The sequence below is a fragment of the Petromyzon marinus genome, chromosome 7, assembly GCF_048934315.1.
Source record: "Petromyzon marinus isolate PM22_M1 ecotype Great Lakes invasive population chromosome 7, UKy_Petmar_22M1.pri1.0, whole genome shotgun sequence".
Classification (NCBI taxonomy): domain Eukaryota; kingdom Metazoa; phylum Chordata; class Hyperoartia; order Petromyzontiformes; family Petromyzontidae; genus Petromyzon; species Petromyzon marinus.
The window spans coordinates 5115132-5138004 of NC_133673.1; the positions used below are offsets into that span (position 1 = coordinate 5115132).

The 22873-nt window shown below is 44.5% G+C and overlaps 1 protein-coding gene across 9 annotated transcripts in view; it reads left to right on the forward strand.

Annotated features, from left to right (window-relative positions):
• The window catches only part of LRRIQ1 (leucine rich repeats and IQ motif containing 1), a 118898-nt gene that overhangs the window by 90314 nt on the left and 5711 nt on the right, over positions 1-22873 (forward strand). For all 9 annotated transcript variants that reach the window (XM_076065276.1, XM_076065272.1, XM_076065278.1 and 6 more), the window contains 3 exons: positions 13695-13830; positions 15192-15255; positions 17714-17897. In XM_076065276.1, the coding sequence (XP_075921391.1) occupies positions 13695-13830; positions 15192-15255; positions 17714-17897 (384 nt within the window). The remainder of the gene's footprint in view (positions 1-13694; positions 13831-15191; positions 15256-17713; positions 17898-22873) is intronic.

Below are 22873 nucleotides of genomic sequence, written 5' to 3' on the forward strand. Positions count from 1 at the left end.
ATTGGCATTAACTCCTTGAGCCACTGAGCCGCCCCCATGATTGCCGCACGTCTCTCCGCCGTCTCCAAAACTCCACCCGGAATTGGAAAATGCCGAACGCTGGCCGGTAATAATGCGGCACGCTTGGGAAACACGGCAGCCAGATTTTGCGTTTGATGTGCGGGCACATTAGTGCCTGCCTGCGCGTCTAAGCAAATCCATAAATCATCTGGCCGCTGAGAGCATGCTGTAGGTAGTATGTGGCAGCGTTTAAACCCCTGCCCTCGCCTGTCTGTCACGCGGTAATGTATGCGGCATATAAAATGCCTCGCGTTATAAGCACACCTTGTGTTCAGATTAACGTTAAGTGCGTTCTCGCGCGAACAGCCCAGCACGATATCGATGGGCTCTTGTATTGTCCGATGCAGTTCTGTGTGTCTGTTTTTGTGCGTGTGTGTGTTTAATGTGGGGAGCGGTGACGTGGTGGTTATCGCGCTGCGCTACGAAGTCAGTGACCCGAGTTGGATTCTCGCTCACAGCCAACACCAGCGATCATTATCTGAACCAATCCTAGCCCTCCCCTAGGTCGACTCAGCTTTAAATTAGTACCTGGTGCAGTGTGTCAACATCGCCACTGGGGAGATAAAGGCGGCCGGGCATGATGCTGGCCACCCACCCCCTTATGTGCTGTGTCAGCTATCATAGGTGCTCACTAACAGCACTTGCCCCAACAGCCTGTTAAGGCTATATGAGGGTTATTTGTCTTTGTTTAAAGAGCACATATTAGGGCCAACACAGCAAATAATTTCATGGTATGATCTGAACTGTACCTTTGTCAACCCATTGCTGATGTTTACACACTATGACAGGATTATACAGTCATACCTCGGTATACGACCGCTTTGGAATACGTCGAATTTGGTACACATCGTGTTTTGACGAGAAAAATATGTCTTGGGACACGACGTCTTGCTTGGGGTACGACGTCTTGCTTGGGATACGACGTCTTGGGATACGACGTCTTGCTTGGGATACGACGTCTTGGGATACGACGTCTTGGGATACGACGTCTTGCTTGGGATACGACGTCTTGGGATACGACGTCTTGCTTGGGATACGACGTCTTGCTTGGGATACAACGTCTTGGGATAAGACGTCTTGCTTGGGATACGACGTCTTGGGATACGATGTCTTGGGATACGACGTCTTGCTTGGGATACGACGTCTTGCTTGGGATACGACGTCTTGGGATACGACGTCTTGGGATACGACGTCTTGGGGTACGACGTCTTGCGTGGGATACGCCTCGCTTGCTAGAACTTGTATGGGTCGGGATGAGTCACCGCGTCTCCGCGTAGACCCCGTTCACGACTGAGACAAAGCGCCGCTCCTCAGTCTGCCTGTAGATCTCGTTCAGTGCACAACCCTTGCTATAACTCTCTGTGAATGTTCACGTGTTTTTTGTAATTTTAACTCCTCTCAGCAAGGTAAAGTGGTGTTAAATTTTATTTTTATTTAAATTTATGCATTTATTTTAATGTATGTATGCATTTTAGTAATTAAGTAGCGTCTAAATTATTTTATACAACCACATTAATGTATAATATGCCATATAAAATATAATTTATTGTACTCTGGAACGGATTATTTCCTTTCCCTTTATTTCTTATGGGAAAAATTCGTTTTGTATATTCGTCATTTTTGGTATAAGTCCGACCTTCTGGAACGAATTAACGACGTATACCGAGGTGCCGCTGTATACCACTTGTCACTCTTCCCTTCTTCCTCGTCTCTTCATCTCTGACCTCATCCATATCTTACCATCCTCATCTCTATGGGGCACACCATCTGCTCTTCTCTGCTTCGTGGAGTCCAACATTCAGACCCGTTTGTCGCTTCTGATCCTATTGTTGTCTCCAAAGCTTTCCCTTTTCAACCGAGTTGGTATCTTCGTGTCGCGCATGACCCCACTGATTTATTTCCATTTAATTCATGTTTTTTTTTTACACTTGCATACGTTGGAGTCTCCTCCTTCCTTACCTCTTGTTGCTCATCTCGGTATTCCTGACTGAACCTTAGTTCCCATTCACACTGCCTTTGTTCTGCCTATCCTCGTACTGTGTTTTCTAGGCAGCCCAAAATGTCCAAGTCTTGCTGCACATCTTCTCTGGTTGTTTACAATGACTATGTCTTCAGTAATTCTGATGCAATTGACATTATTCACGCTCGTGCATTCATTTCTCCGGTCCCATTTTTGAGATGAAGAAAAGTAAGCCAGTTTCGGCAAACTGAATAGTTTTTTTTTTTAAATTGACATACGTAGAGTAAATACAAATGATGAATACACTCTTTTGCATTGAAAGTGACATTTAAAAGTGTTACTGGCACATTGGAGTATGGGTACAACTCGTATTTTTGGTAATTCAAACTATAATTACCATGATCTGCTGGTACATAGGTAGTTCGGTAGGCACACAGGTTGATGGATAGGTAGACAGTGATCGACATTGATGGAATAACTCATAACACCGGTAACATAAAGACAATGAAACTCGTCGAAATTTTTTTACTTGCAGTAAAAAAAAAACACTCAGTGTAATCTCTGGAAAGAGGTGATGACATCCGTTCTGAATCTCTTCTCTGCAGAACGTCAAGAGCACCAAATACTAAAGAGTAATAACAGCAGGCGTGACATCATTTAAAAAACGTTTCGAAATGAAAACGTATGGCATATATCATGGTGCTGTGGTTGCTCTGTGGTGGGAATGACGTCCGTTTGAAGAACACAATTGCCCAGTTTTTTTACTTTAAGCATCTGATCTGCCAAATGTAATTAAATCACCGATGCTGGGCACTCTGTCTGCATAGCTGTGTCGTTGGACAAAGGAGTGCGAAGCGTCCCGCTGATATTTTGAGCGCGGCAGAATTCGTTGATGGTGCAATGAGGGCACTTCTGGTGATGGGATGATGGGGCGCTCAGGATTTCAGGTTGGGGGCCACACAAGCGTCCATGATGTTGGCGACAGGTGAAATAATTAACGATGTTAATAGTTTAATGAAGGTGAGAGAGCGTATCCTTGCAGCCATCGGTGGAAATTCCACATTCTTGTTGCAGGAGCCAATCTCTCCACAACCACTGTTGACTTCGCACAAAGTGGTGCTCATTTTATCAACCCTGGAGGAATGATGGACCAACTGACGCATGAGCGAGATTGAAACCCATTTCTCCTAACTCTGAGTCGACATCTCGAACGACAGTGCCACCCAGCTGGATTAAGGTCTCTTATTCCATAACATTGAGCTGGCATCACTAAGATCCTGGGTTTAAATTCAGGCAGTCACCTGCGATTAAAACTAGTTCCTCAAGGGTCAATACCTTCATGGGCTCAGCCCGGTCACCATTAATGTGCGAAACAAAATCTTTTTTTTTTTTTTTTTAATTTCTGCAAATGAAAGCCGTACGTGACTGAGCGACATGCGAGGTGAGAGCCGCCGCCGCCGCTGCGTGGGCGGTGGTTGGCTCGGCTTCAGGAGGAGGCAGAGGGGGCTTGGTGGTGGCATTACGGCGGCCAGCGCTAGGTGGTCCCGAGCGAAGCGTGACTGCACGCCAGCGCGAGTCGACTTGGGAGCCATCGCGAGCCACCTCTGCATGCGCCCCCCTCCCCCCGCCGCCGCCCCCAAGACGCCCGTTTGACGAGGCGAGGCACGCGCGTGCGAGGGCAGGCGCGTGCCTAGACTTAAAATAATAATAATATATCAGCCAGTGGTTCATTGCCGCTGAAGGAACGTTGCCAATTTCAAAATTGTTTTACTATTGTCGGGCGTGGTGGCGCATGATTCTAGCTGAGCGCTCTTGGGGCAGGAGTCGGTGAGTCATGCAATAATCATCAAGCTCACAATGTGAGGCAGTTCAGCAAGTGGGGTACTCAACTGTCCGTGTGGATATTTGACTACTATCTTCACATATGTGTGCGAGTGTGTGTGTGTTTTCTATCGATGCTTCAGCTTCCTCCACATGCAAAAGGGATCTTCGTTTTTACGGCATTAACATGGTGGAAAAGACACTGAAATTTAGTTGAAAATAGCATTCACGCTTCGTTACCTATTGACTGCCCAGTTATGGCAGTGCTACTCGTGATAAATGTGAGATATGGGATATGTTTAGGTGACTATTATCATCAGGAATGATCTTTCTTGTGCTGGATGAAGGCTTCCATGAGTCGTTGTCTGTTACGCTGCTGTGTATTAGCTGGTCTCATTGCTCCATAGCTGCGAGATGGAGAGATTTGAACATGCGTTCACACAAACTAACTAAACATACATTCACACAAATTAACTAAACGCACATTTACACAAGCTAAACACAACATATAACCACAAGAAAGCTGACCCGGCGGACTGTGGCAGATCACTCTGTTCACAATCAAACGGCTGCATGTTGAGATCCTGGTCGGGGTTTGTCCCAGCCCAACATCCCTCCAGAAATAATAAACTCAACACGACTTTGCGGGAAGTCAACGATAGTCATTTCTTGGATGTATGAGCGCTGCCCTATGTTCAATTGAGCAGGGAAATACACTGTGCTCTCGTCTTTTAAACAGATGAAAGGAATGCAACACATAGTGAACCACGTTTATCCTGGAATGCAATTTGTTACGAAAAGAGCTTGATGTGTGAATGCCAAGATGGAAGGGTGATTTTATACCAATAGCAGCAGAAGAGAAGGAGTTACCTCCCACTGTACGCAGACTACATTGATGCGAGGCTTAGAGAAGGCATTGCGTTTTTGAGCAGAAGGGAGGACAATGAGAGATATTATGAGAAGCTAATATGTATAAATATGGCAATAAGTATTTATGCTTGCCTAACCAACGCCAGCATGCATAACGCTGAACGCGATTTGACCATTTGTTAATGCGCAACGCGTGCATTTGTGTTGGGCGGCCCACACGATTGATATGCAGTTCACGAGCTACATTATTAGCCTCTGCTTAATCTTCTGATTTCCCGTTAATGTGCATTCACCCTTAAAATGAACTTTGTAACTGCAAAAATCGCCCTCCCAATCGCATTGCATAAACAACCATCGCGTGCGCTGTTAAAATGAGCCTCTCGTACAATTTGCAAATGCAGCGTGATGCTATCAGGCCTCGAATAAATTAATGCCCACCAACATTCAGCAAAGCAGGTATTATTTTTTTTTATTAAATGTTTGCTCTTTTGGCACCCTGCCGTGGTGCAATGCTTGGCACCGGGAGACATCAGCGGTCGCCAATTGTGTTCAATCTCGCGGCGTAGCAGTTGAGCAAAGCCGCAAGTTTTTTCAATCCGCTCACTGCTGCCCACCCAACAGACTAAATGGCACACCACGGTGAGTCGTTCGTTGTGGGGTAAAGTGCGGGTACCCCCCCCCCCACCTCTACAAAGAAATGTGGCCAGCGTGTAAGACCAGGCCATACAGTGAAGGAAAGAAGTATTTGATGCACTGCTGATTTTGTACGTTTGCCCACTGACAAAGAAATGATCAGTCTATAATTTTAATTGTAGGTTTATTTGAACAGTGAGAGACAGAATAACAATAACAAAATCCAGAAAAACGCATGTCAAAAATGTTATAAATTGATATGCATTTTAATGAGGGAAATAAGTATTTGACCCCCTCTCAATCAGAAAAATTTCTGGCTCCCAGATGTCTTTTATACAGGTAACGAGCTGAGATTAGGAGCACACTCTTAAAGGGAGTGCTCCTAATCTCAGCTTGTTACCTGTATAAAAGACAACTGTCCACAGAAGCAATCAATCAATCAGACTCCAAACTCTCCACCATGGCCAAGACCAAAGAGCTCTCCAAGGATGTCAAGGACAAGATTGTAGACCTACACAAGGCTGGAATGGGCTACAAGACCATTGCCAAGCAGCTTGGTGAGAAGGTGATTATTCGCAAATGGAAGAAACACAAAAGAACTGTCAATCTCCCTCGGCCTGGGGCTCCATGCAAGATCTCACCTCGTGGAGTTGCAATGATCATAAGAACGGTGAGGAATCAGCCCAGAACTAAACGGGAGGATCTTGTCAATGATCTCAAGGCAGCTGGGACCATAGTCACCAAGAAAACAATTGGTAACACACTACACCGTGAAGGACTGAAATCCTGCAGTGCCCGCAAGGTCCCCCTGCTCAAGAAAGCACATATACATGCCCGTCTGAAGTTTGCCAATGAACATCTGAATGATTCAGTGGACAACTGGGTGAAAGTGTTGTGGTCAGATGAGACCAAAATGGAGCTCTTTGGCATCAACTCAACTCGCCGTGTTTGGAGGAGGAATGCTGCCTATGACCCCAAGAACACCATCCCCACCGTCAAACATGGAGGTGGAAACATTATGCTTTTGGGGTGTTTTTCTGCTAAGGGGACAGGACAACTTCACCGCATCAAAGGGACGATGGACGGGACCATGTACCGTCAAATCTTGGGTGAGAACCTCCTTTCCTCAGCCAGGGCATTGAAAATGGGTCGTGGATGGGTATTCCAGCATGACAATGACCCAAAATACATGGCCAAGGCAACAAAGGAGTGGCTCAAGAAGAAGCACATTAAGGTCCTGGAGTGGCCTAGCCAGTCTCCAGACCTTAATCCCATAGAAAATCTGTGGAGGGAGCTGAAGGTTCGAGTTGCCAAACGTCAGCCTCGAAACCTTAATGACTTGGAGAAGATCTGCAAAGAGGAGTGGGACAAAATCCCTCCTGAGATGTGTGCAAACCTGGTGGCCAACTACAAGAAACGTCTGACCTCTGTGATTGTCAACAAGGGTTTTGCCACCAAGTACTAAGTCATGTTTTGCAGAGGGGTCAAATACTTATTTCCCTCATTAAAATGCAAATCAATTTATAACATTTTTGACATGCGTTTTTCTGTACTTTTTTGTTGTTATTCTGTCTCTCACTGTTCAAATAACCCTACCATTAAAATTATAGACTGATCATTTTTTTGTCAGTGGGCAAACGGACAAAATCAGTAGGGGATCAAATACTTTTTTCCCTCACTGCATATCCTGAAGAAGAACTCTCTAGAACTGCCCTCTATGTATGTATGTTGAACTTCTTTTGCACCGTACGTAGCCAATCATGCTAATCGGAGGTGCGGGGGAAGGACAACAAACTAAACTCCACTTGTGGAAGGGCCTCTATTGCCCTCCCAATTGCATCAGTAGTGGCATTAGTGGGCGATAAATTAAATGGAAAATTATTTAAATGTTTACTGAATGAAACGTAACCGCAATTTAAATGTGCTAATTTTGGACAAATTATGGATTTAGAGAATGTAGTTGTATGCTTTTAATCGCTATATTGTACCTATAAAACGTATGTCGCAATTTGTGACTGTATTAAAGCTTTGTTAATTAATAGTGCTCCTCATAGTCAACAAAAGCAGCTTCACGGTACACAAACAATGGAGTCGTCCTCACTCCACTGGTGGCGCTGAACTTGTAGCGGAAATTATACATTCCCATGGCAGGAGCGAGTCTTTCAAAAATGTATAAACAATCGCATGTTTGTTATATATCTACCTACAGTGTGTGTGTATATAGAAAGATATTTGAGACGTTTAGCAATGCTCGAGTAAAACATTGAATCGAAGTGCATTGCTGTGCAGATCCCTGTGAAACTCGGTGAACACAAAATAAGCCACAAGGAAATACAAAGTACACTGTGAAGAATTTCAAACTTTTTCTTGAGAGGAAAAAAAAGAGACAGAATCCCTTTTGTGCACAACCATGTTTCGCAGACGTCAGCAGAATGGAGGACGGCTTACAGATCTGCATCCCTTTGCTTGACTCATCTCGATAAAAAAACGTGGTTCACCACTCCCCGCTCGAAATACCTCACCGAGCGAATTAGCATGTCCGATGTGCTTAAGATCACGAGAGGATGTTTGAAAGCAGAAAGCAGTTGTGATTTTTTTATTTCTCCATTTTCTCCCCTTATATTTAAAACGGCATGTCTCCGCTACCGCAGACCAACGGTGCACGCACGGCAGAAGGTTAAGTGGTCAATAATTCACGAATATCACCGTTTGACGGGATGTGGGCATCCGCCAAGGTTTCTTTTTGCCATTTTGCCACAGTTTTTTGGGGGGAGTTTTTTCCCCCCCCCTCCCTCCGCCCGCCGGCTTGGAAGCATAGCCACAGCACATCCAGCGAATTTTCTCAAACAGCTGTGTAATGTGGAGTCGCTAATGCGCATGCCTTACTGCAGCTTTGGCTTTGTTTGTTTTGGATGACTGTTACGCAACAACTTTACCGAAAAATTGCCCCCCCCCCAAATGGTACTGACGAAACATAGATTTCATCCGGTGTCATAGCCAAGAGCCCGAATACTTTTTTTGACATTCCGTTGCGCACTCAATATAAGATCACGCGGTATTTTTAGATTTAAGTTATCTCACCGTGATCACGGCAAAGTATTTATGAATGCTTCAGTGGACGCCCTCTCCATCTATGGCGATCTTGCACACGCTCGTGTTTAGTCGGGCGCTGGGACGGATGTGTGGTCTACATTTCTTGACTTTGGGTCATTTTGCACGTAGCCTGGTGATTTCTGCGTGAAATTACCCAGGTGCGCATTCTGCTAAACAGCAGAATTAGTGACCCTGTGACATCATCCACAAGTCTTCTTTGGTTCTTTCGGTAAAGTCACGTAGAATGAGAATAAACTAATAAATTGATAAAATAAAATAACACAATAATATTCTCACGACGTTTCGGCCACAACACAAGCGGCCTTCATCAGGTGAAGGGACGAGACTGTCTGGTAGGACAGCGTGCTGGTAATCAAAACCCAAATGCATAATGTTAATATCAACTGCACAATTAAAATTGTATTTTTAACTGTTTTTTTTAATTCTTACTTTGCTGGCCTCGTGTCGTGAGGTCAAAACATTTCCGTTCACAGCTGCCACTTCATCAACTAATGCCAGAGAATGGCCCCAGAAGATAACTTTACAACACAACTACCAAAGTCATTTTTTTCCCATATGCAACACCAGGTGGTGAGCCCTTATGCTCTTTGTGTAGTTTTATTGTGTGACAGAACAAAATGTTTAGTCCCCAGTTAGAACTTGCTTAATCATGATGATCAGACTGAAAACGTTAACTCACTACACCTGGGAACCAGGTGGCTAACAGAAGTATTATCCCCCAAGCCACCAGCCACTGTCTTTTTGTTGACATTGCATCCGTGTGACACTATCCTTACAGCCACTGAACACGCAATTGGAAAGTTGCGAGCTCAAATCTTGATTGGGGAGGGGAGGGGGGGTCTCTTGTTAATACGCCCGATTACTGTAGAGGGATTTCCACCAATGGCTATGAATGGACGTGGCTATTCCCCAACACTCGGAGACACTGCCACTTGGCTTTCATTGGTGACGTAATAGCAAGCCTTCCAATTTAACTTCACAACGCCTACCGTTTGCCGTTTGTGCGTGGCCTGGCAGCGTGGAGATGCGTAGCTTTAACACGGCGGCTTAAACGACGCTCCGTCAAACAGCTGTCAGCGCCGCGCGATGCGGGTAAACATTCATCACGGCCGTCTTCTCGAGCGCGCGCGCGCTCGCGCCCCGCGTGAAATTCACAGGGCTAAGCTGACCCCTTAATAAATCACGAGCAGCGAAAATAATACGACTCCTTAATGTGGCTTAGCATGGATTCAGTCAAGTTGATGCTCAGTGAATACACGTACTAGTAGGAGGGCAGTCCTTAGTGTGATGGATACCAGCTGCAGGCCGCCGCTGTTATTCGTTTTCTTTTCTCCCTTCTCAGTTCTGCACGCTGCACTGTACCGACCCCTTTTACCGGGCGCCCTGAATAATTTGATACTACATGTGTTTCTCCATAATGCACCTCTAATGCAGGACCGCCAATCCAACCCTGCTCCCACCCCCTTTGCCCACTCTTTACTCCTCCCTAAGGCAACCTCCCCAGGCAAGGCATCAGCCCCACATGCCAGGGAGGAGATCATGGGCCAGATTTAGCCCACGCTCGTGCGACCGATGGGGCCGTGATTATTTATCCAGGGAACCAAAGCCCACACAAGCCCCGAGCTGTTTTGGAAACTCGCTTCCTGATATTATGCTTCTTGGCCTTTTCATGTGCCTGCGCTTCTCAGATCTGAGGAAATATTTCTGACTCGGGTTATAGCAGCAGAGGCTTTGTTGTTGGATGTCTGAGCGACACTCGACTCTGGCCGAATAAGGATGGGCACGTTCGTGTTTGTTTCTTTTGCAGGCTGGCCGTTGGCTCTGCCGCCGTGCTATCTGCATTATAAGAAGCAATTGGCGTGACGCTCACATTGAATGTCGCCGGATTATTTCCACAAATAGGCTTTAGTTATTTGAAGCTTCCACTCAAGGTGTACCTTGAGCAAGATCTCTTGTCCCCGCGTGTGGCCAGATCGGCTTGATGGGAACGGAGTAGTTAATAAAGAGTGCCCTCCCTGCAGAAATCGCCAGCGCGGAGCGGTGCTCAGCTCCATTGGTGGCCCCGAGTCAGAGGTGGAAATTTCACATTCCCACGGCAGCGCTCAGTCTGTTTATTATATAACCACAATTGACTTCCCACAAAGTAGTGCTTATTTTATTGATCATGAAAGGGATTATGGACCTCCAACCGGAACTTAACTCACAAGCTTCTGATTGTGAGTCAGGCATTCTGACCACAGTGACACCTGGTCAGGCTAAATGTTTTGACATGGAATTGAAATGTATTTGTTGTAATCATTTAACCGCATGCATTATAATGCATTTGTAACCCTCAAGGTATAAGGTCTGCTATAACATGTCATTGTCTTTTAGCATTATGACAGTCAAATGGAATTGCATTTGTCAGTGAATATTCATTCTTTTCATCGGGAATAAACTTTCACACAGATTTAAGTTTCATATATATACGCGTTTTTATTGAAATACTTTCCAAGATCTGCCTTGTTTTAAAGTTTTTACTTATTGTATTACTACAAAAAAAGAATGTGCTTTCAGCTGACAAATTGTGCATGCAATTCTGCATATACAAGCACAAGAAAAATGTATGAGCCACTTCCAAGCAACTTTGAATTAATAAAAAAAATGCAGCATAGGCGTCATCTATGAATACATCATAATTGCTGGTAAAGTTAATTTCTTTCATGGATTCAGTTTAGGCTCATTATTTTTCCATCATATTTGTGTTAGTCTATTTAGCGTATGTAGGTTTCTTATGTAGCTTGCAAGGATGATCATATTAATACATTTTCTTATGCGGATTGATTTCCATGTTTTCACTGCAGGCAAAAATGCCTATAATCTGTATTTGTATCTGCCAAACAGGCACAACATGTGAGTTCAGTCGCATGATCGTTCATATCAACTTTGATACGCTACTGATTCTGTCTTGCAATTACTGGTGACTTCACAAACTGGGTTTCACAATTATTGGCATAAAAATAACGTGCATAAGCTTCGCCGATTTCTTGTAGCTGTTGCGTGCTTGTGTGAAGTTTAAGATGCATGGGCAGAAACTAATGAGAATTGTGCAATTGTTCATTGAGTAGGAAAGAAAGTGAATGCCTGAGTTGTGACTGTATAGCTAAGTCATGGAAATACATTGTTTGTGGTCATGTGAGCTTTCATCATTCATAAGAGTTGGCCATTCTACGGATGGCTCAGGGTCAGAGCACCGACAATCAATACGAGTTTCAAACTGGGTTCTTAAATATAGTAAGTCGATGGTCCACTAACCCATTATTACATACCAAAATATTGTATTCACATTGAATTGTTTAACTTGAAAAATGCAAGCCAAGGAACCTAAACCGATCAATCAAATGTGTCTGAGAGGATGTCTACCTAGCAGAGGGAGTTATGAAATCAGTTTGAGTGCGGGTGCTAGGTGGATTATTATCTTAGGACAGTGAGTAGTGGCGGTGGTGTGGGAAGTCCTTCATTCAGCGGTGTATTGACTACAATGATAATGACGGTGACAGTGTGGCTGAATTCGTGTTCTAAGAATGCTCACATAGGTTTGTTTCACTGTCATGCAACAAACACCAATCTCAAAGTGTGCCCCCGATTTGTATGAAACTTAAAAGGGCAGGGTTTTTCAAAGGAAGTTCTGTTAGAATCTCTTGCACAACTCTTCTCAAACACAAGGACTCACACTGCTCCGTGAGATTGCCCAATAGCTGCTTTGTCTCATGACATGACATAACAGTGCACTGGGAATAGAATTGTAAAAAATAAAAGTAAAATGTATAGATCATTGTGTGCTGAAATGGTAGACTTTATCGACAGCTGAATTTGACATCTTAACGATGTCCTTTCAGAAGTCTCCACTGAAACACGTATAATGAATCACAATAGTCAAATAAAGGAATTCAAAGTTAATTGAATTGACAAGCACCGTGAATTGTCAACACGCATGGTGCAAACACACGTGTGAATGTGTGTCTGCAAAAAAAAAGTGTTTTCTTTTCCCCCATAAAATTCTCCAGGTTGTCATCGCCTCTCCTCTAAATCAAATCAACACCACTCATTTGCACCGTAAATCACTACGAATTTCTACCTGGTAGCTGTTTATTATTACATGACAGCGCAGCATAGCTGGTTATGTCAGTCCCAAAATGATGCTTCAATACATCTTATACCACTGCATGTCATCTCATCACTTAGCAATAATCTACTTGGAGACAACAAAGCACAGACCTGTGTGGGTTTAGTGGACAGCTACTATTTCCACAACACTGCGATCAAGCTGACTTCATGTTTACGTTCACGTCCTTAAGCCGCAGCTGACACCTGATGAAGAGCGATTTCATTGTGATCCAATGGGAAGCGATGCATACTTCATTTAAATCGTGTTCACCTGCAGTGTCATCGCCTTCACCGACCTGCACTTACAAGCGTGGTTAAGTATGGTCAAATAACCCGTACAGCCCCCACAGGCTGGGAGAGCCCTCTCTCCGGCATTGGGGTTTATCAACGGGCTGTACATGCACATGAATGCAATGTCCTCATCATCATTCTCATTGAACAACCACTGTTGGCAAGTGCTAGATGACGATGATGCAGGAAAAATAAGTAAAAAGTCAAACTGTATTCCTGCTCAAATGAGCATGGGAGGATGCTTACATGAGCCAGTGATACAGATTCCACATTTCTATGGCAGTGGTCGCTCAGGCAACTATTTGCCTACAAATTGGTAACTATTTTATCAACGTACGAGGGATGATAGGCTGAGTGCGTTCCTGACCAAGATTTGCACCTAGTTTTCTAACTACCGGGGCCACCTGGCTGGGTTGAAATTGTTTTCCAGCACATTGGTGGCAGGGGTATGCCACTGTGTGATACTCGCATAAGGGGCCATGAGATATATATGTAGGAGGAATGATATAGAGTAGACTTTAAACTATCTGTGCATCGATTTCCAGGCACTCTGTTTCCTCCTGTAAATAAACATAATTATTTTTTACAAACATCTCGTGCATGACACTAATAAGATAGAATGTTGAGACTCAGAGAAAATGTTTACACTTTAAAAAAAGGCATAATTTTCCACGTATACAGTGTATGCATGTTGAACTTCTTTCGCATGTACGTAGCCAACCACGCTAATCGGAGGTGCGATCATTATCCGTTGCCTGTAACTCTCCGTTCGTAACTGCCGTGCGTGCCCGTGTTTCAGCCCAAGAGGAGGAGCGTTTGTCGGGACGAGGCTCGCCGGTGGTGGATGTGAACGAGCAGAAGATTGATCACGTGTACAAGTGGCTGCACACACAGGCAGGCGACCGTGGGGTGACCAACACACACTTCGCAAAAGGGTGTGCAACTCCTTCGTCGCAGTACCGTTGTTTGTTTTGAGCCCCGAACGTTTGTGCCTCCCCCCCCCCACCCCCCGGATGTTGCCAATCCTCTCAAACAAGCGGGTTTCAGCGGAGCACGGATAACACCTTCAACCATTCTCTCCGATCCCCCCCCCCCCCCGTAACGTTTGTGGGATTTTGGATGTGTTGGAGAGGACAGCGTTTCCTGGGAGTCGTGCAATCGCGTTCGGTGTTTATTTAATTATTTTCATCGCCAAAGTGTTGGAAAAAGCAAAGTTAACTGTGTCAACAAATAACCACGTCTAGAACATATTGATGTACGTTTCTGGTATGTGTTCAATTTTGTTTAGTATCAGATCTGATTCAGTTTTTGTATTAAAAGAAACAAACATTGGATCGCATGATCCAACCGAGCATGCACACATCAGAATGTGAACCGATCAAGGGTGATTGCACTGCGTCCATCTCTGCATGATTCACCAACTCCAATTACTTAATACATGATGCCCTTTATATGTCCAAGAAAAAACTTACTGAATCTCAACACTTTTTTTTCTAAGGAATGTCCTGAATTGAGATGAGGTTTGGGATAATTCCATTAATGAGTGTCTGGCATGTGGGTCATAACCAGGGTATTTAATGTGGAACACAGATTGATTCAAGAATCCATAGATATACTGCCATCTCTTAGCCACCTTGTCGAGCAAGCCTATAACACCTGGTATTCCTGGCAGTGTCCCATCCAAGAACTAACCAGCCTAAAGCCTGCATAACCTCTGAGTTCTGATCAGTAAGGAACATATTCTGCGTGATTTGGCACAGACCATAGTTATCCTGGCATACAGAGATGATAATGATGATGAGCAGAAGGAGGATGTTGTACTGTGAGCTTCATTGTGATCTATTCCAGAGGTGGCTGAGTTGGCTCATTAGACGAGTACCATGTTCGAGCACTGAACTGACACTGCTCATGCTTAATTTTGGTTCTCAATCTCGTGAGTTGATGGTCTCTGCCTCGGCTGTATATACAAGAAATCCGTGTCATTCAGTGTTCATAAGAGCACAATTAAAGGCACTCCAAAGGTATATGTGTGATGCCTATGACTCAATTTTATCAGGACAACTGTCTGGCAGAGTGTAAAGTTGCACTGCTTGCCTTGAAAGATGTATTTGTCCCATGGCATGACTTCGATGGCACAATTTTACCGTTTGGGGAGCATTTTTGATCGTCATACACAACATTATCGATTTGCACGTTTTTCCAGTTGCCCTGTGGTTTTACCGTAACCCGGGCAGTGCAGTCGGGTGCAGTTGCTATGCTCAACTCAACAACTCTGCTGCTTCGTGTTGTCTCACAGGGAATCGCGCTTTTTGCCCGACATGCACCCGGACGTTCTGAGCGGCGGTCGTGTGCAGCTGGTGGTAAGCGGAGTCGGCGGTGAAGCGCCACCCGCCCGCTGAGCGGGCGGCTAATTCCCCCGTCCCAATCCCGTCGCCTTCCCACCTCTGCAGGCTCCCCTTCTCCTTGCACTCTCGCGGACAAAACAAAGGCTAAAGACGCCACTTTAGGGCTTCTTGTCATCAATAAGGGGCGGTCGAAAAAATAAACAGCAGAGCAGGCATCATACACAGAGTTGCGGGCAGTCGTGTTTGTTTTTGCGGCAGGCGGATTATACTCCTGTCAAACAATTCTCCTTATGCCTTTCAATGTTAATTGGTTGTCCGTTTGAATTTGTCGTGCAGCCCTGCACTAAATAGAATGTAGCTTGCACGAGCTGGCCAGCCGTGTGTATGTCTGTATGTATGTTGAACTTCTTTCACACCGTACCTAGCCGACCATGCTTATTGGAAGTGTTGGGGAAGGACAACGTACTAAACATGAAAAGCAGTTTTAAGGAAATTGGTTTTCAATTTAGGTTTAAAAGTGCATAGCTCCAACGGCTTCCTAATATTCGAAGGAAGAGCGTTCCAGTTGGTGCAGAAGTGCGTATGGCAGCGCGCGATGCAATGTGACCATCTTTGTTCGATGGCGCTAGCCAAAAGCCGCTGCGAGGATTAACAGATTTTGTGCGATGGTATATGCTCCTTGACGAGATCAGCAAGGTGTTGTGGTTTATTTGTGGCCAGCACTATGGGTACACGGCCTGCAAAACACATCCGTGGAAGGCGGTGCGAGCGTGACGTTTTTGAACACGAGTCTCTCCCTGACTACTTGAGGTATTGCGTAATCCCGCGTTTGGTACTCTCAAACTGACACTCTGAACGATCGATTTACGGTCGCTACAAATTATTAAAACTAAACTATCTTGCCTTTAAATTTTGAATTTAAGCTTTCGTGACTGCAGTAATTCATATTCTTAGCTCTTTGGGTAAAGTCACGTTGAAGGGAAACAATAAAATGATAAAATATATATAAAACAATAAAAATTCTCACGACGTTGCTTTTCACACCTGATGATGACCGTTTGTGTTATGGTCGAAACGTCGTGAGAATTTTTATTGTTTTATATTTATTTTATTGTTTCCCTTCAACGTGACTTTACCGAAAGAGCTAAGAATATATCTTGCCTTTAACCAAATCACCCGGAATGCATCAGACCTTGGAAACTAAGCAGGGTTGTGACTGGGTAGCACTAGGATTGGTGACCACCATGGGCAATAGACGTGCAGTAGGCCTTGTGGGCAGTAGAGGGAAACACAGCAATATCCATTGTTGTGCTTTAATATGCTCATACTTCAAAGCTCCCTTCCTTAACCAACCAGGGATGGACCGGCATGGTTAAATGTGGCCAAATGACCCTCACTGACTGCAAGGCATGGGGGAGGACGTCATCCAGCAGTGGATTGACCCAATGTGCTGTACATGTGCTGTGATTGTAGGTGTTGAACTGTAATTTGTATTGGCTGCTGCTGCTGCTGCCTTCACATTGGCCCGAGCTGCCAATGTGATAACTTCACCCCCCCTTGGGATTTATTTTAAAAATGTAAAAATGTTTGGATTTATTTAAACATCTAAATGTAAAGTAATCGTGTAAATGCCAGATACCCGTTAAGTTGCTTCCATCTGATGTGCATGTGTACCAGCACGTGCTGTTGGTAATGCATTACAGCACTTGTAACACTGGCTCTAAGCATCATGGAGATGGTCTGGTGTTTTTACGTAAACACTTTTCCTTGCCCACGTCAGAATACCGAGCCACAACTGCACTTGGATGCCAATATCACCATTGAGATGCAACTTCCATGTCAAGTGCCAGTACAAATAATAATATAGTTGTAAAGCAACAAGGTGTGTAGCCAAACCTCAGATCATCTAACTATTTTGCAGTAATAAAGCAACTGCTGTTGTTGGGAAACCCAGATAATTTAGAGTAAGCAACACCAGCGTTTGCAATAGAACGTCGCAAGGAAGCATTGTAGTTGTGCTCCAGAAGAGGAAGCTACAATGATGAGTGGGGCGTAAGTGCCCAATGGAAGAGGGCAGACTACCGAGACCGTGGCATCTAGAGGTAGGCAAGCGAGCGGAAGGCATGGTTGGTTTATAGTTTTAAATCTAGATTGAAAACTTATTTCTTTAGAACTGCTCTTTGTGTTTAGTTTGTTGTCCTTCCCCTGCACCTTCAATTAGCACGGTTGGCCATGTACGGTGCGAAAGAAGTTCGACATACATACATACAGCAGACCTTGGAAGCCAAGCCAGGCATCACCTCTTCAGCAATTCCGGGATCCAGTAGAAGGAAGTAGTGACGAGGCATGGCGGCATCAGCAGCATTGTACGCGTTGACTTCTCAATCTCAAGCTTGTTGGGCAGCGCTTGACATATTGTGGGTACGATTCACTGTGTTGGCTCTGTCTCTCTCCGTGTCCCCCTGTGGCACAGGCCAGCTCCATTGGCCGTGAAGACAGGGACATGGAGCTCCTGTCGGTGACGGGCAGCGGCAGCAGCAGCAAAGCGTACAGGGCCCCCTCTGCTCACAGCCACTCGCAGTCCCGCGCCGGCCGGACGCGGGGCTTCCGCCAAAGCAGCTTCTCCACGCGACGCAACCTCTCGGCCGACGCCACACGTAGGTGTAGTCACCACCACCACCACCACAGCTAAAGGCACTGTTAGAGAGTGCATGAGTGGCTGTGTGGCTATGTGGGTGAGTGTGTGCGCGTGCTGTGGTGAGCGGTAGTGTAGCGGTTAGAACCTATTACGGTTGGCACAGTACAGAACATGGTCCTGTGGCAAAGATAGCAGGCACAGCCAACTGCATTTTTCTCCCCACCTTGGGGTGACGGTCATCACACACTGGCCGAGTACTTATTTCACAGCTCGCGCAGGCCCAGCCCACATTCAGAAACCAATGCCCACTTATATTCTCCTCTTCTTTTTCTTCTTCCTGATGACGAACGCTTGTGTTGCGATCGAAACGTCTATGATGTTTTGTTATTTTCTTTGAACCTATCTACGTGACTTCACCGAAATTATTTATTCACGTGTGGAAGTTGATTATTTGCATTCCCCATACAAGCAAGCTGTTTTCTCAAGTAAGACAAATCACTATCCTTTCTCTTGCTTGTCTTTTTTCTTTTTTTTCCTCGATTACAGCAAGGGGCTCCGATAGTTTCAAATATTTTTCCCGGTCGCCTGCATTTATCGTGTACGCTGGCTATGATTTTGTCTGTAAATGTTGTTGCAGGAATTACAAATAAAATTATCAATTCAAAACATTAAACCAAACAAAATATTCAAATGTACTTGTTTTCCCTGAAATCAACTGCAATATACCCATCATGTGTATACTACATCACAACAATGCCAAGGTAACATACATGATACTTTAAGTCAAACATGAAGGCATTATGTTTGTTTATGCCTCACATGCCTCAAGTATTAATTGCCATGATGAGGGTGCTTGTACTGTTGATTCGCAAGTGTTTCACTTTAATTGAATGATGGGCGGCTAAAATTACAATTTGCAAGGAGCAGTAGGGATTGACTGCGTCATTCTGCTGCACACACGAACTCAGTACGGTATTTGATACCCCTGCCTCGGGCAAGAATAGCGACTACGAAGCGAGATTTGTTTGTTAATGTGAGCGCCGATTAATGCTGGCACGGTGCACGAACGAGTGGCTAGCGTTGCCAGTCGGCACGGAGTCATTCACCCCCCCCCCCCTCCAACGCCAATTCCATGAAACCTCCTGTTTTGAGATCATGATTGTCGTCTCATTTTTGCCATCCCGATTTATCTCTTTTAATCGGTTTAGTTTGCTACGTCAGGCTAAAGGCGGCCATTCGCATACCACTGGCGTATCATTTGCAGGCGTTTCAAATAATCGATTCTCACAATTTGATGCAAATGTCGTGAGCGGAAGAAGCGTTTCTCACCGTTGAATCTTTCTTTCCTTGCATGTCTAATCTGTCGGCACCTTACCTGACCCTTCTATGTCTCCTCAACCGAGTGCCCATGCTTACACATGACACCAGATACTAATTTTAATGCCACATTGACCTAGGGGAGGTCCAGGAAAGGTATTAATTGTGACCTGCCAAAGTTGTGCATGGCTACGAACTAAATTAAGTGAACAAGATTGTGGTTCAGTGTGAAAATCACTGGGACGCCTACGTCTGTGTGTGTGTGCCAATACAAAGACAAGGATCCCCCCATTATAGCATTTAACAAACTGTTGGGACAAGGGCTATTCGTGAACACCTATTGAGGTTGGTACGGCACAAAGGGGTGTGAGAGGCTAGCATCATGCATGGCCGCCTTTGTCTCCCCAATGCTGGTGCTTACACACTGTACCAGGTACTCATGTAAGGCTAAGTTGACCTAGGGGTGGTCCAAAACCATTTTAAATACAACTTACAATGGGTGGTGTTAATGGAAAGTGATGTTCAGATATTCGCCAACAATGTTGCAATTATGCACAGACACACACATGCTGAGGCAAGTCTGTTTACAGCATGACGACTATTGACTTCCAAGGAAACGGTATTACTTATATCCACTCTTAAGGGACGATAGGCCGAGTAAACCCAGGATTTAAACTCGAGTCAAGCTCGCTTACCGCAGCACCACCCAGCTGCTGGACTAACGTAGGCCACCCATCAGCAGCTCTCTGCGAGAGCGTGATGAGCTATGTTCACTTGACGCACATCGCAAGCCCACCCCCTCCCCAAAACAAAATCACTACTGAACAGCAAGACGCTCAGGCCAGTCTGCGTATTTATCCTCCGAAATGGCTCCCTTAGGTCACGAATTTTTACACCTTTGAACCGGCTGACCTGGTTGATTTCGTCAACTTCCTTCAAGTTCAGCCCGAGCCACCCCCCCCCCCCCCCGCAATGTGCTATCAATTATATCCTCAAGGGTCACACGGAGGACGCCTTGTAGCTACTCCAGCGGAGGCCGTGCGCAACTCTCGGTGATGTTGGGGTGCTGTGTTCGGCAGGAGCGTTTTGTTTTATGCTCCATGATGGATGGGGTGGTGGGTGGGTCGGGGGGGGGGGGTGTAACTTTTTGTAATTGTTATTTATATCATGAATGATAGGCTTAATTCGGAAAATACGGAATTGAGTGAAAATCTGTGCGTGCTTTAAATTGCTTGTGCGCGCGCGTGTGTGTAAAGGTGCTCCGGCACTTTTCCCAACAGTCTGTTGAGGCGATACGGGGGGTCTTTTTTGTTGTGTGTGTGTGTAATCTGTTGGTGGCACTGAGTCGCCGACTCCATATTCACATGGTGGTGACTCGTATCACCATAGGATGACCACAGTTGACTTACAATAAAGCGGTACTAATTTTGTCGAGCGCTCTTAACTACATTATGATACAGATATAACGTATCTGTTTCTAAAACATACATCTGCAAACATGTGTATGTACATTGTCTACAAATTTAATTAATTGAACAGGCAATTGTAAAACATATAGACCTAAACTGTCAAAAGTGTCTTTTGGAAAGTTAACAAATGCTAAATCTGTCACTCATGCAATGTGTGTACAGATATCGTGTATGTTACATATGACTAGCATCCCCATTGTATCCACACCTATTGACTGTACATGTTTTGTTATTGAGCACTTATGAAGGCCAGCATTGAAAATGAAGGGGTGATGTGGCCAGAACCACGCCCAGAAATATTTGTCTCCGCAATAATGTCATTGACCATCCCGTTGCACCAGATACACTTTATTCAAGGCTGAGTCTACTTAATGAAGCCACAGGCCAGGTTCTGGATACCATTTACCACTGGCTCTGAATTGAGGCTAGGAATCAAAGCGAGGTCACAGCAGATTATAGCACAATGCACGAACCACTGCACCACTGCTCATAGAGACAAGGATCCCCCCATACAGCCTTTCCACATCAGATAATTGTCACCGTTGTAGACCGTGAGCGGGAATCGAACTCGGGCTGCCGCGTTCATAGGGCAGCACGCTAACCGTACGACTACTGCTCCCCACATATATATAGACACATTCACACACATCTGTAGACTTATTTATACACAAATAACCATATACGCTTATGTCAGTATGTACACATGTTTAAAATGATTAACTTTGCACTCCTATTCAGTTAATATAATCTATACTTAGTACCCCTCATCATTCCACAACATCATCATAATCACCCCCACTAAGTCTATACTCTGTAAAATACATCAACACTGCTCCATTTAAATAAACGTATGCATACCAAATAAATATTGTAAGTAAACCGTCTACTTTCAATTCAATTGTGTCTAACAAAACATTTGACTTCCTTAAAATCTCAACATTGCTCTGTTTTTTCGTACCGAAAAAAATCCACCTCATTCTGTAAAAATGTTTCACACTTAGAGTTATATTATTATTGTTGTCCCCACGTTTCATTCACATTTTGCTGGAAGCCAAGCTTAACATACAAATGTTCTTGTTTAAAAATAAATGGAGTAACGGTCCGGAGAGCGTGATAACATTCTGGCATAGGCAGTGACATTCCAGCATTGCAAGGCAGCTGAAAAGTAAAAAAAAAACTCTGACCCAGACACAACTCCACTAATTGAATGATTTTTTTTATATATATACTTGACTAAACAAGCAAATGCACATTCCACTCATTGGGATCCTTATTTAGCTTTTTAAGATTTCTCACCGCTCTGCCAAATTGTGTGGAAATAAAACGTTCTACATTTGTGCAGTTCTTTATTTACCCAAGAAAGCCTCACCATTGGCCTGCCTTGGGATGCTTCACCGGTTCCTTACTGGGTATTTGTTTTTGCTCTCGACTTTGTAACGGTCCTTCCCCTTCCCTTCCTGCCACAGTTTAATGAGAACGTTTATTGCCCAATCGGTTTTATATGTGCCAAAATGAAATCTGAAATAAAATTCACCTAAATAACCTAAAATCTCGACGAACTAATGATTCGGGGATCACCATTTGACATTTTTTTTTTGTCGCCGATTCCCAATCCCTTGTTTTGTACCATCTTGTGCATACCTATCTGCCTCATTCCTAGCACAGTAGATGCTGTATATAAGCACACCTTATCTAAGCAACAGTTTGCATATGAGCAACACATGCTTACATGACAATGGTGGGGAAATTAAAGGGCAACTTCTGAAACAAGCACACTACTTCGGACATAACCACAGCTGGCCTTGCTCACAGTGGGTGTGCTTCTTCTCACCAGATTTTACTCTGCCTCAGTCATTCTGCATACCTGTTAACCCATACGGTTTACCCCGTATTCTTGTACAGGCAAATTGAGTTTTCAGGCCCATACCGCGTACAGCCGTTTTAATACGGGCAACATTTTTTTTGTCTATTTGTTTGTGTATCCCCCTTGTGGTGGGACTTTGTAGGATGAGCTTTCACATTTATAAGGGCACAGGGTGACCAATAAGATCTGAATTGGTCTGTAATAAGGTAGGCACTATACTCTTTGGTTCTATTCGGTAAAGTCACCTACGTGACTTACCGAATAGAACCAAAGAGTATGGATCCTTGCAGTCACGAAAGCTTTAAATCTAGAAAGGTAGGCACTATTTTGAATTAAAACTTTCGT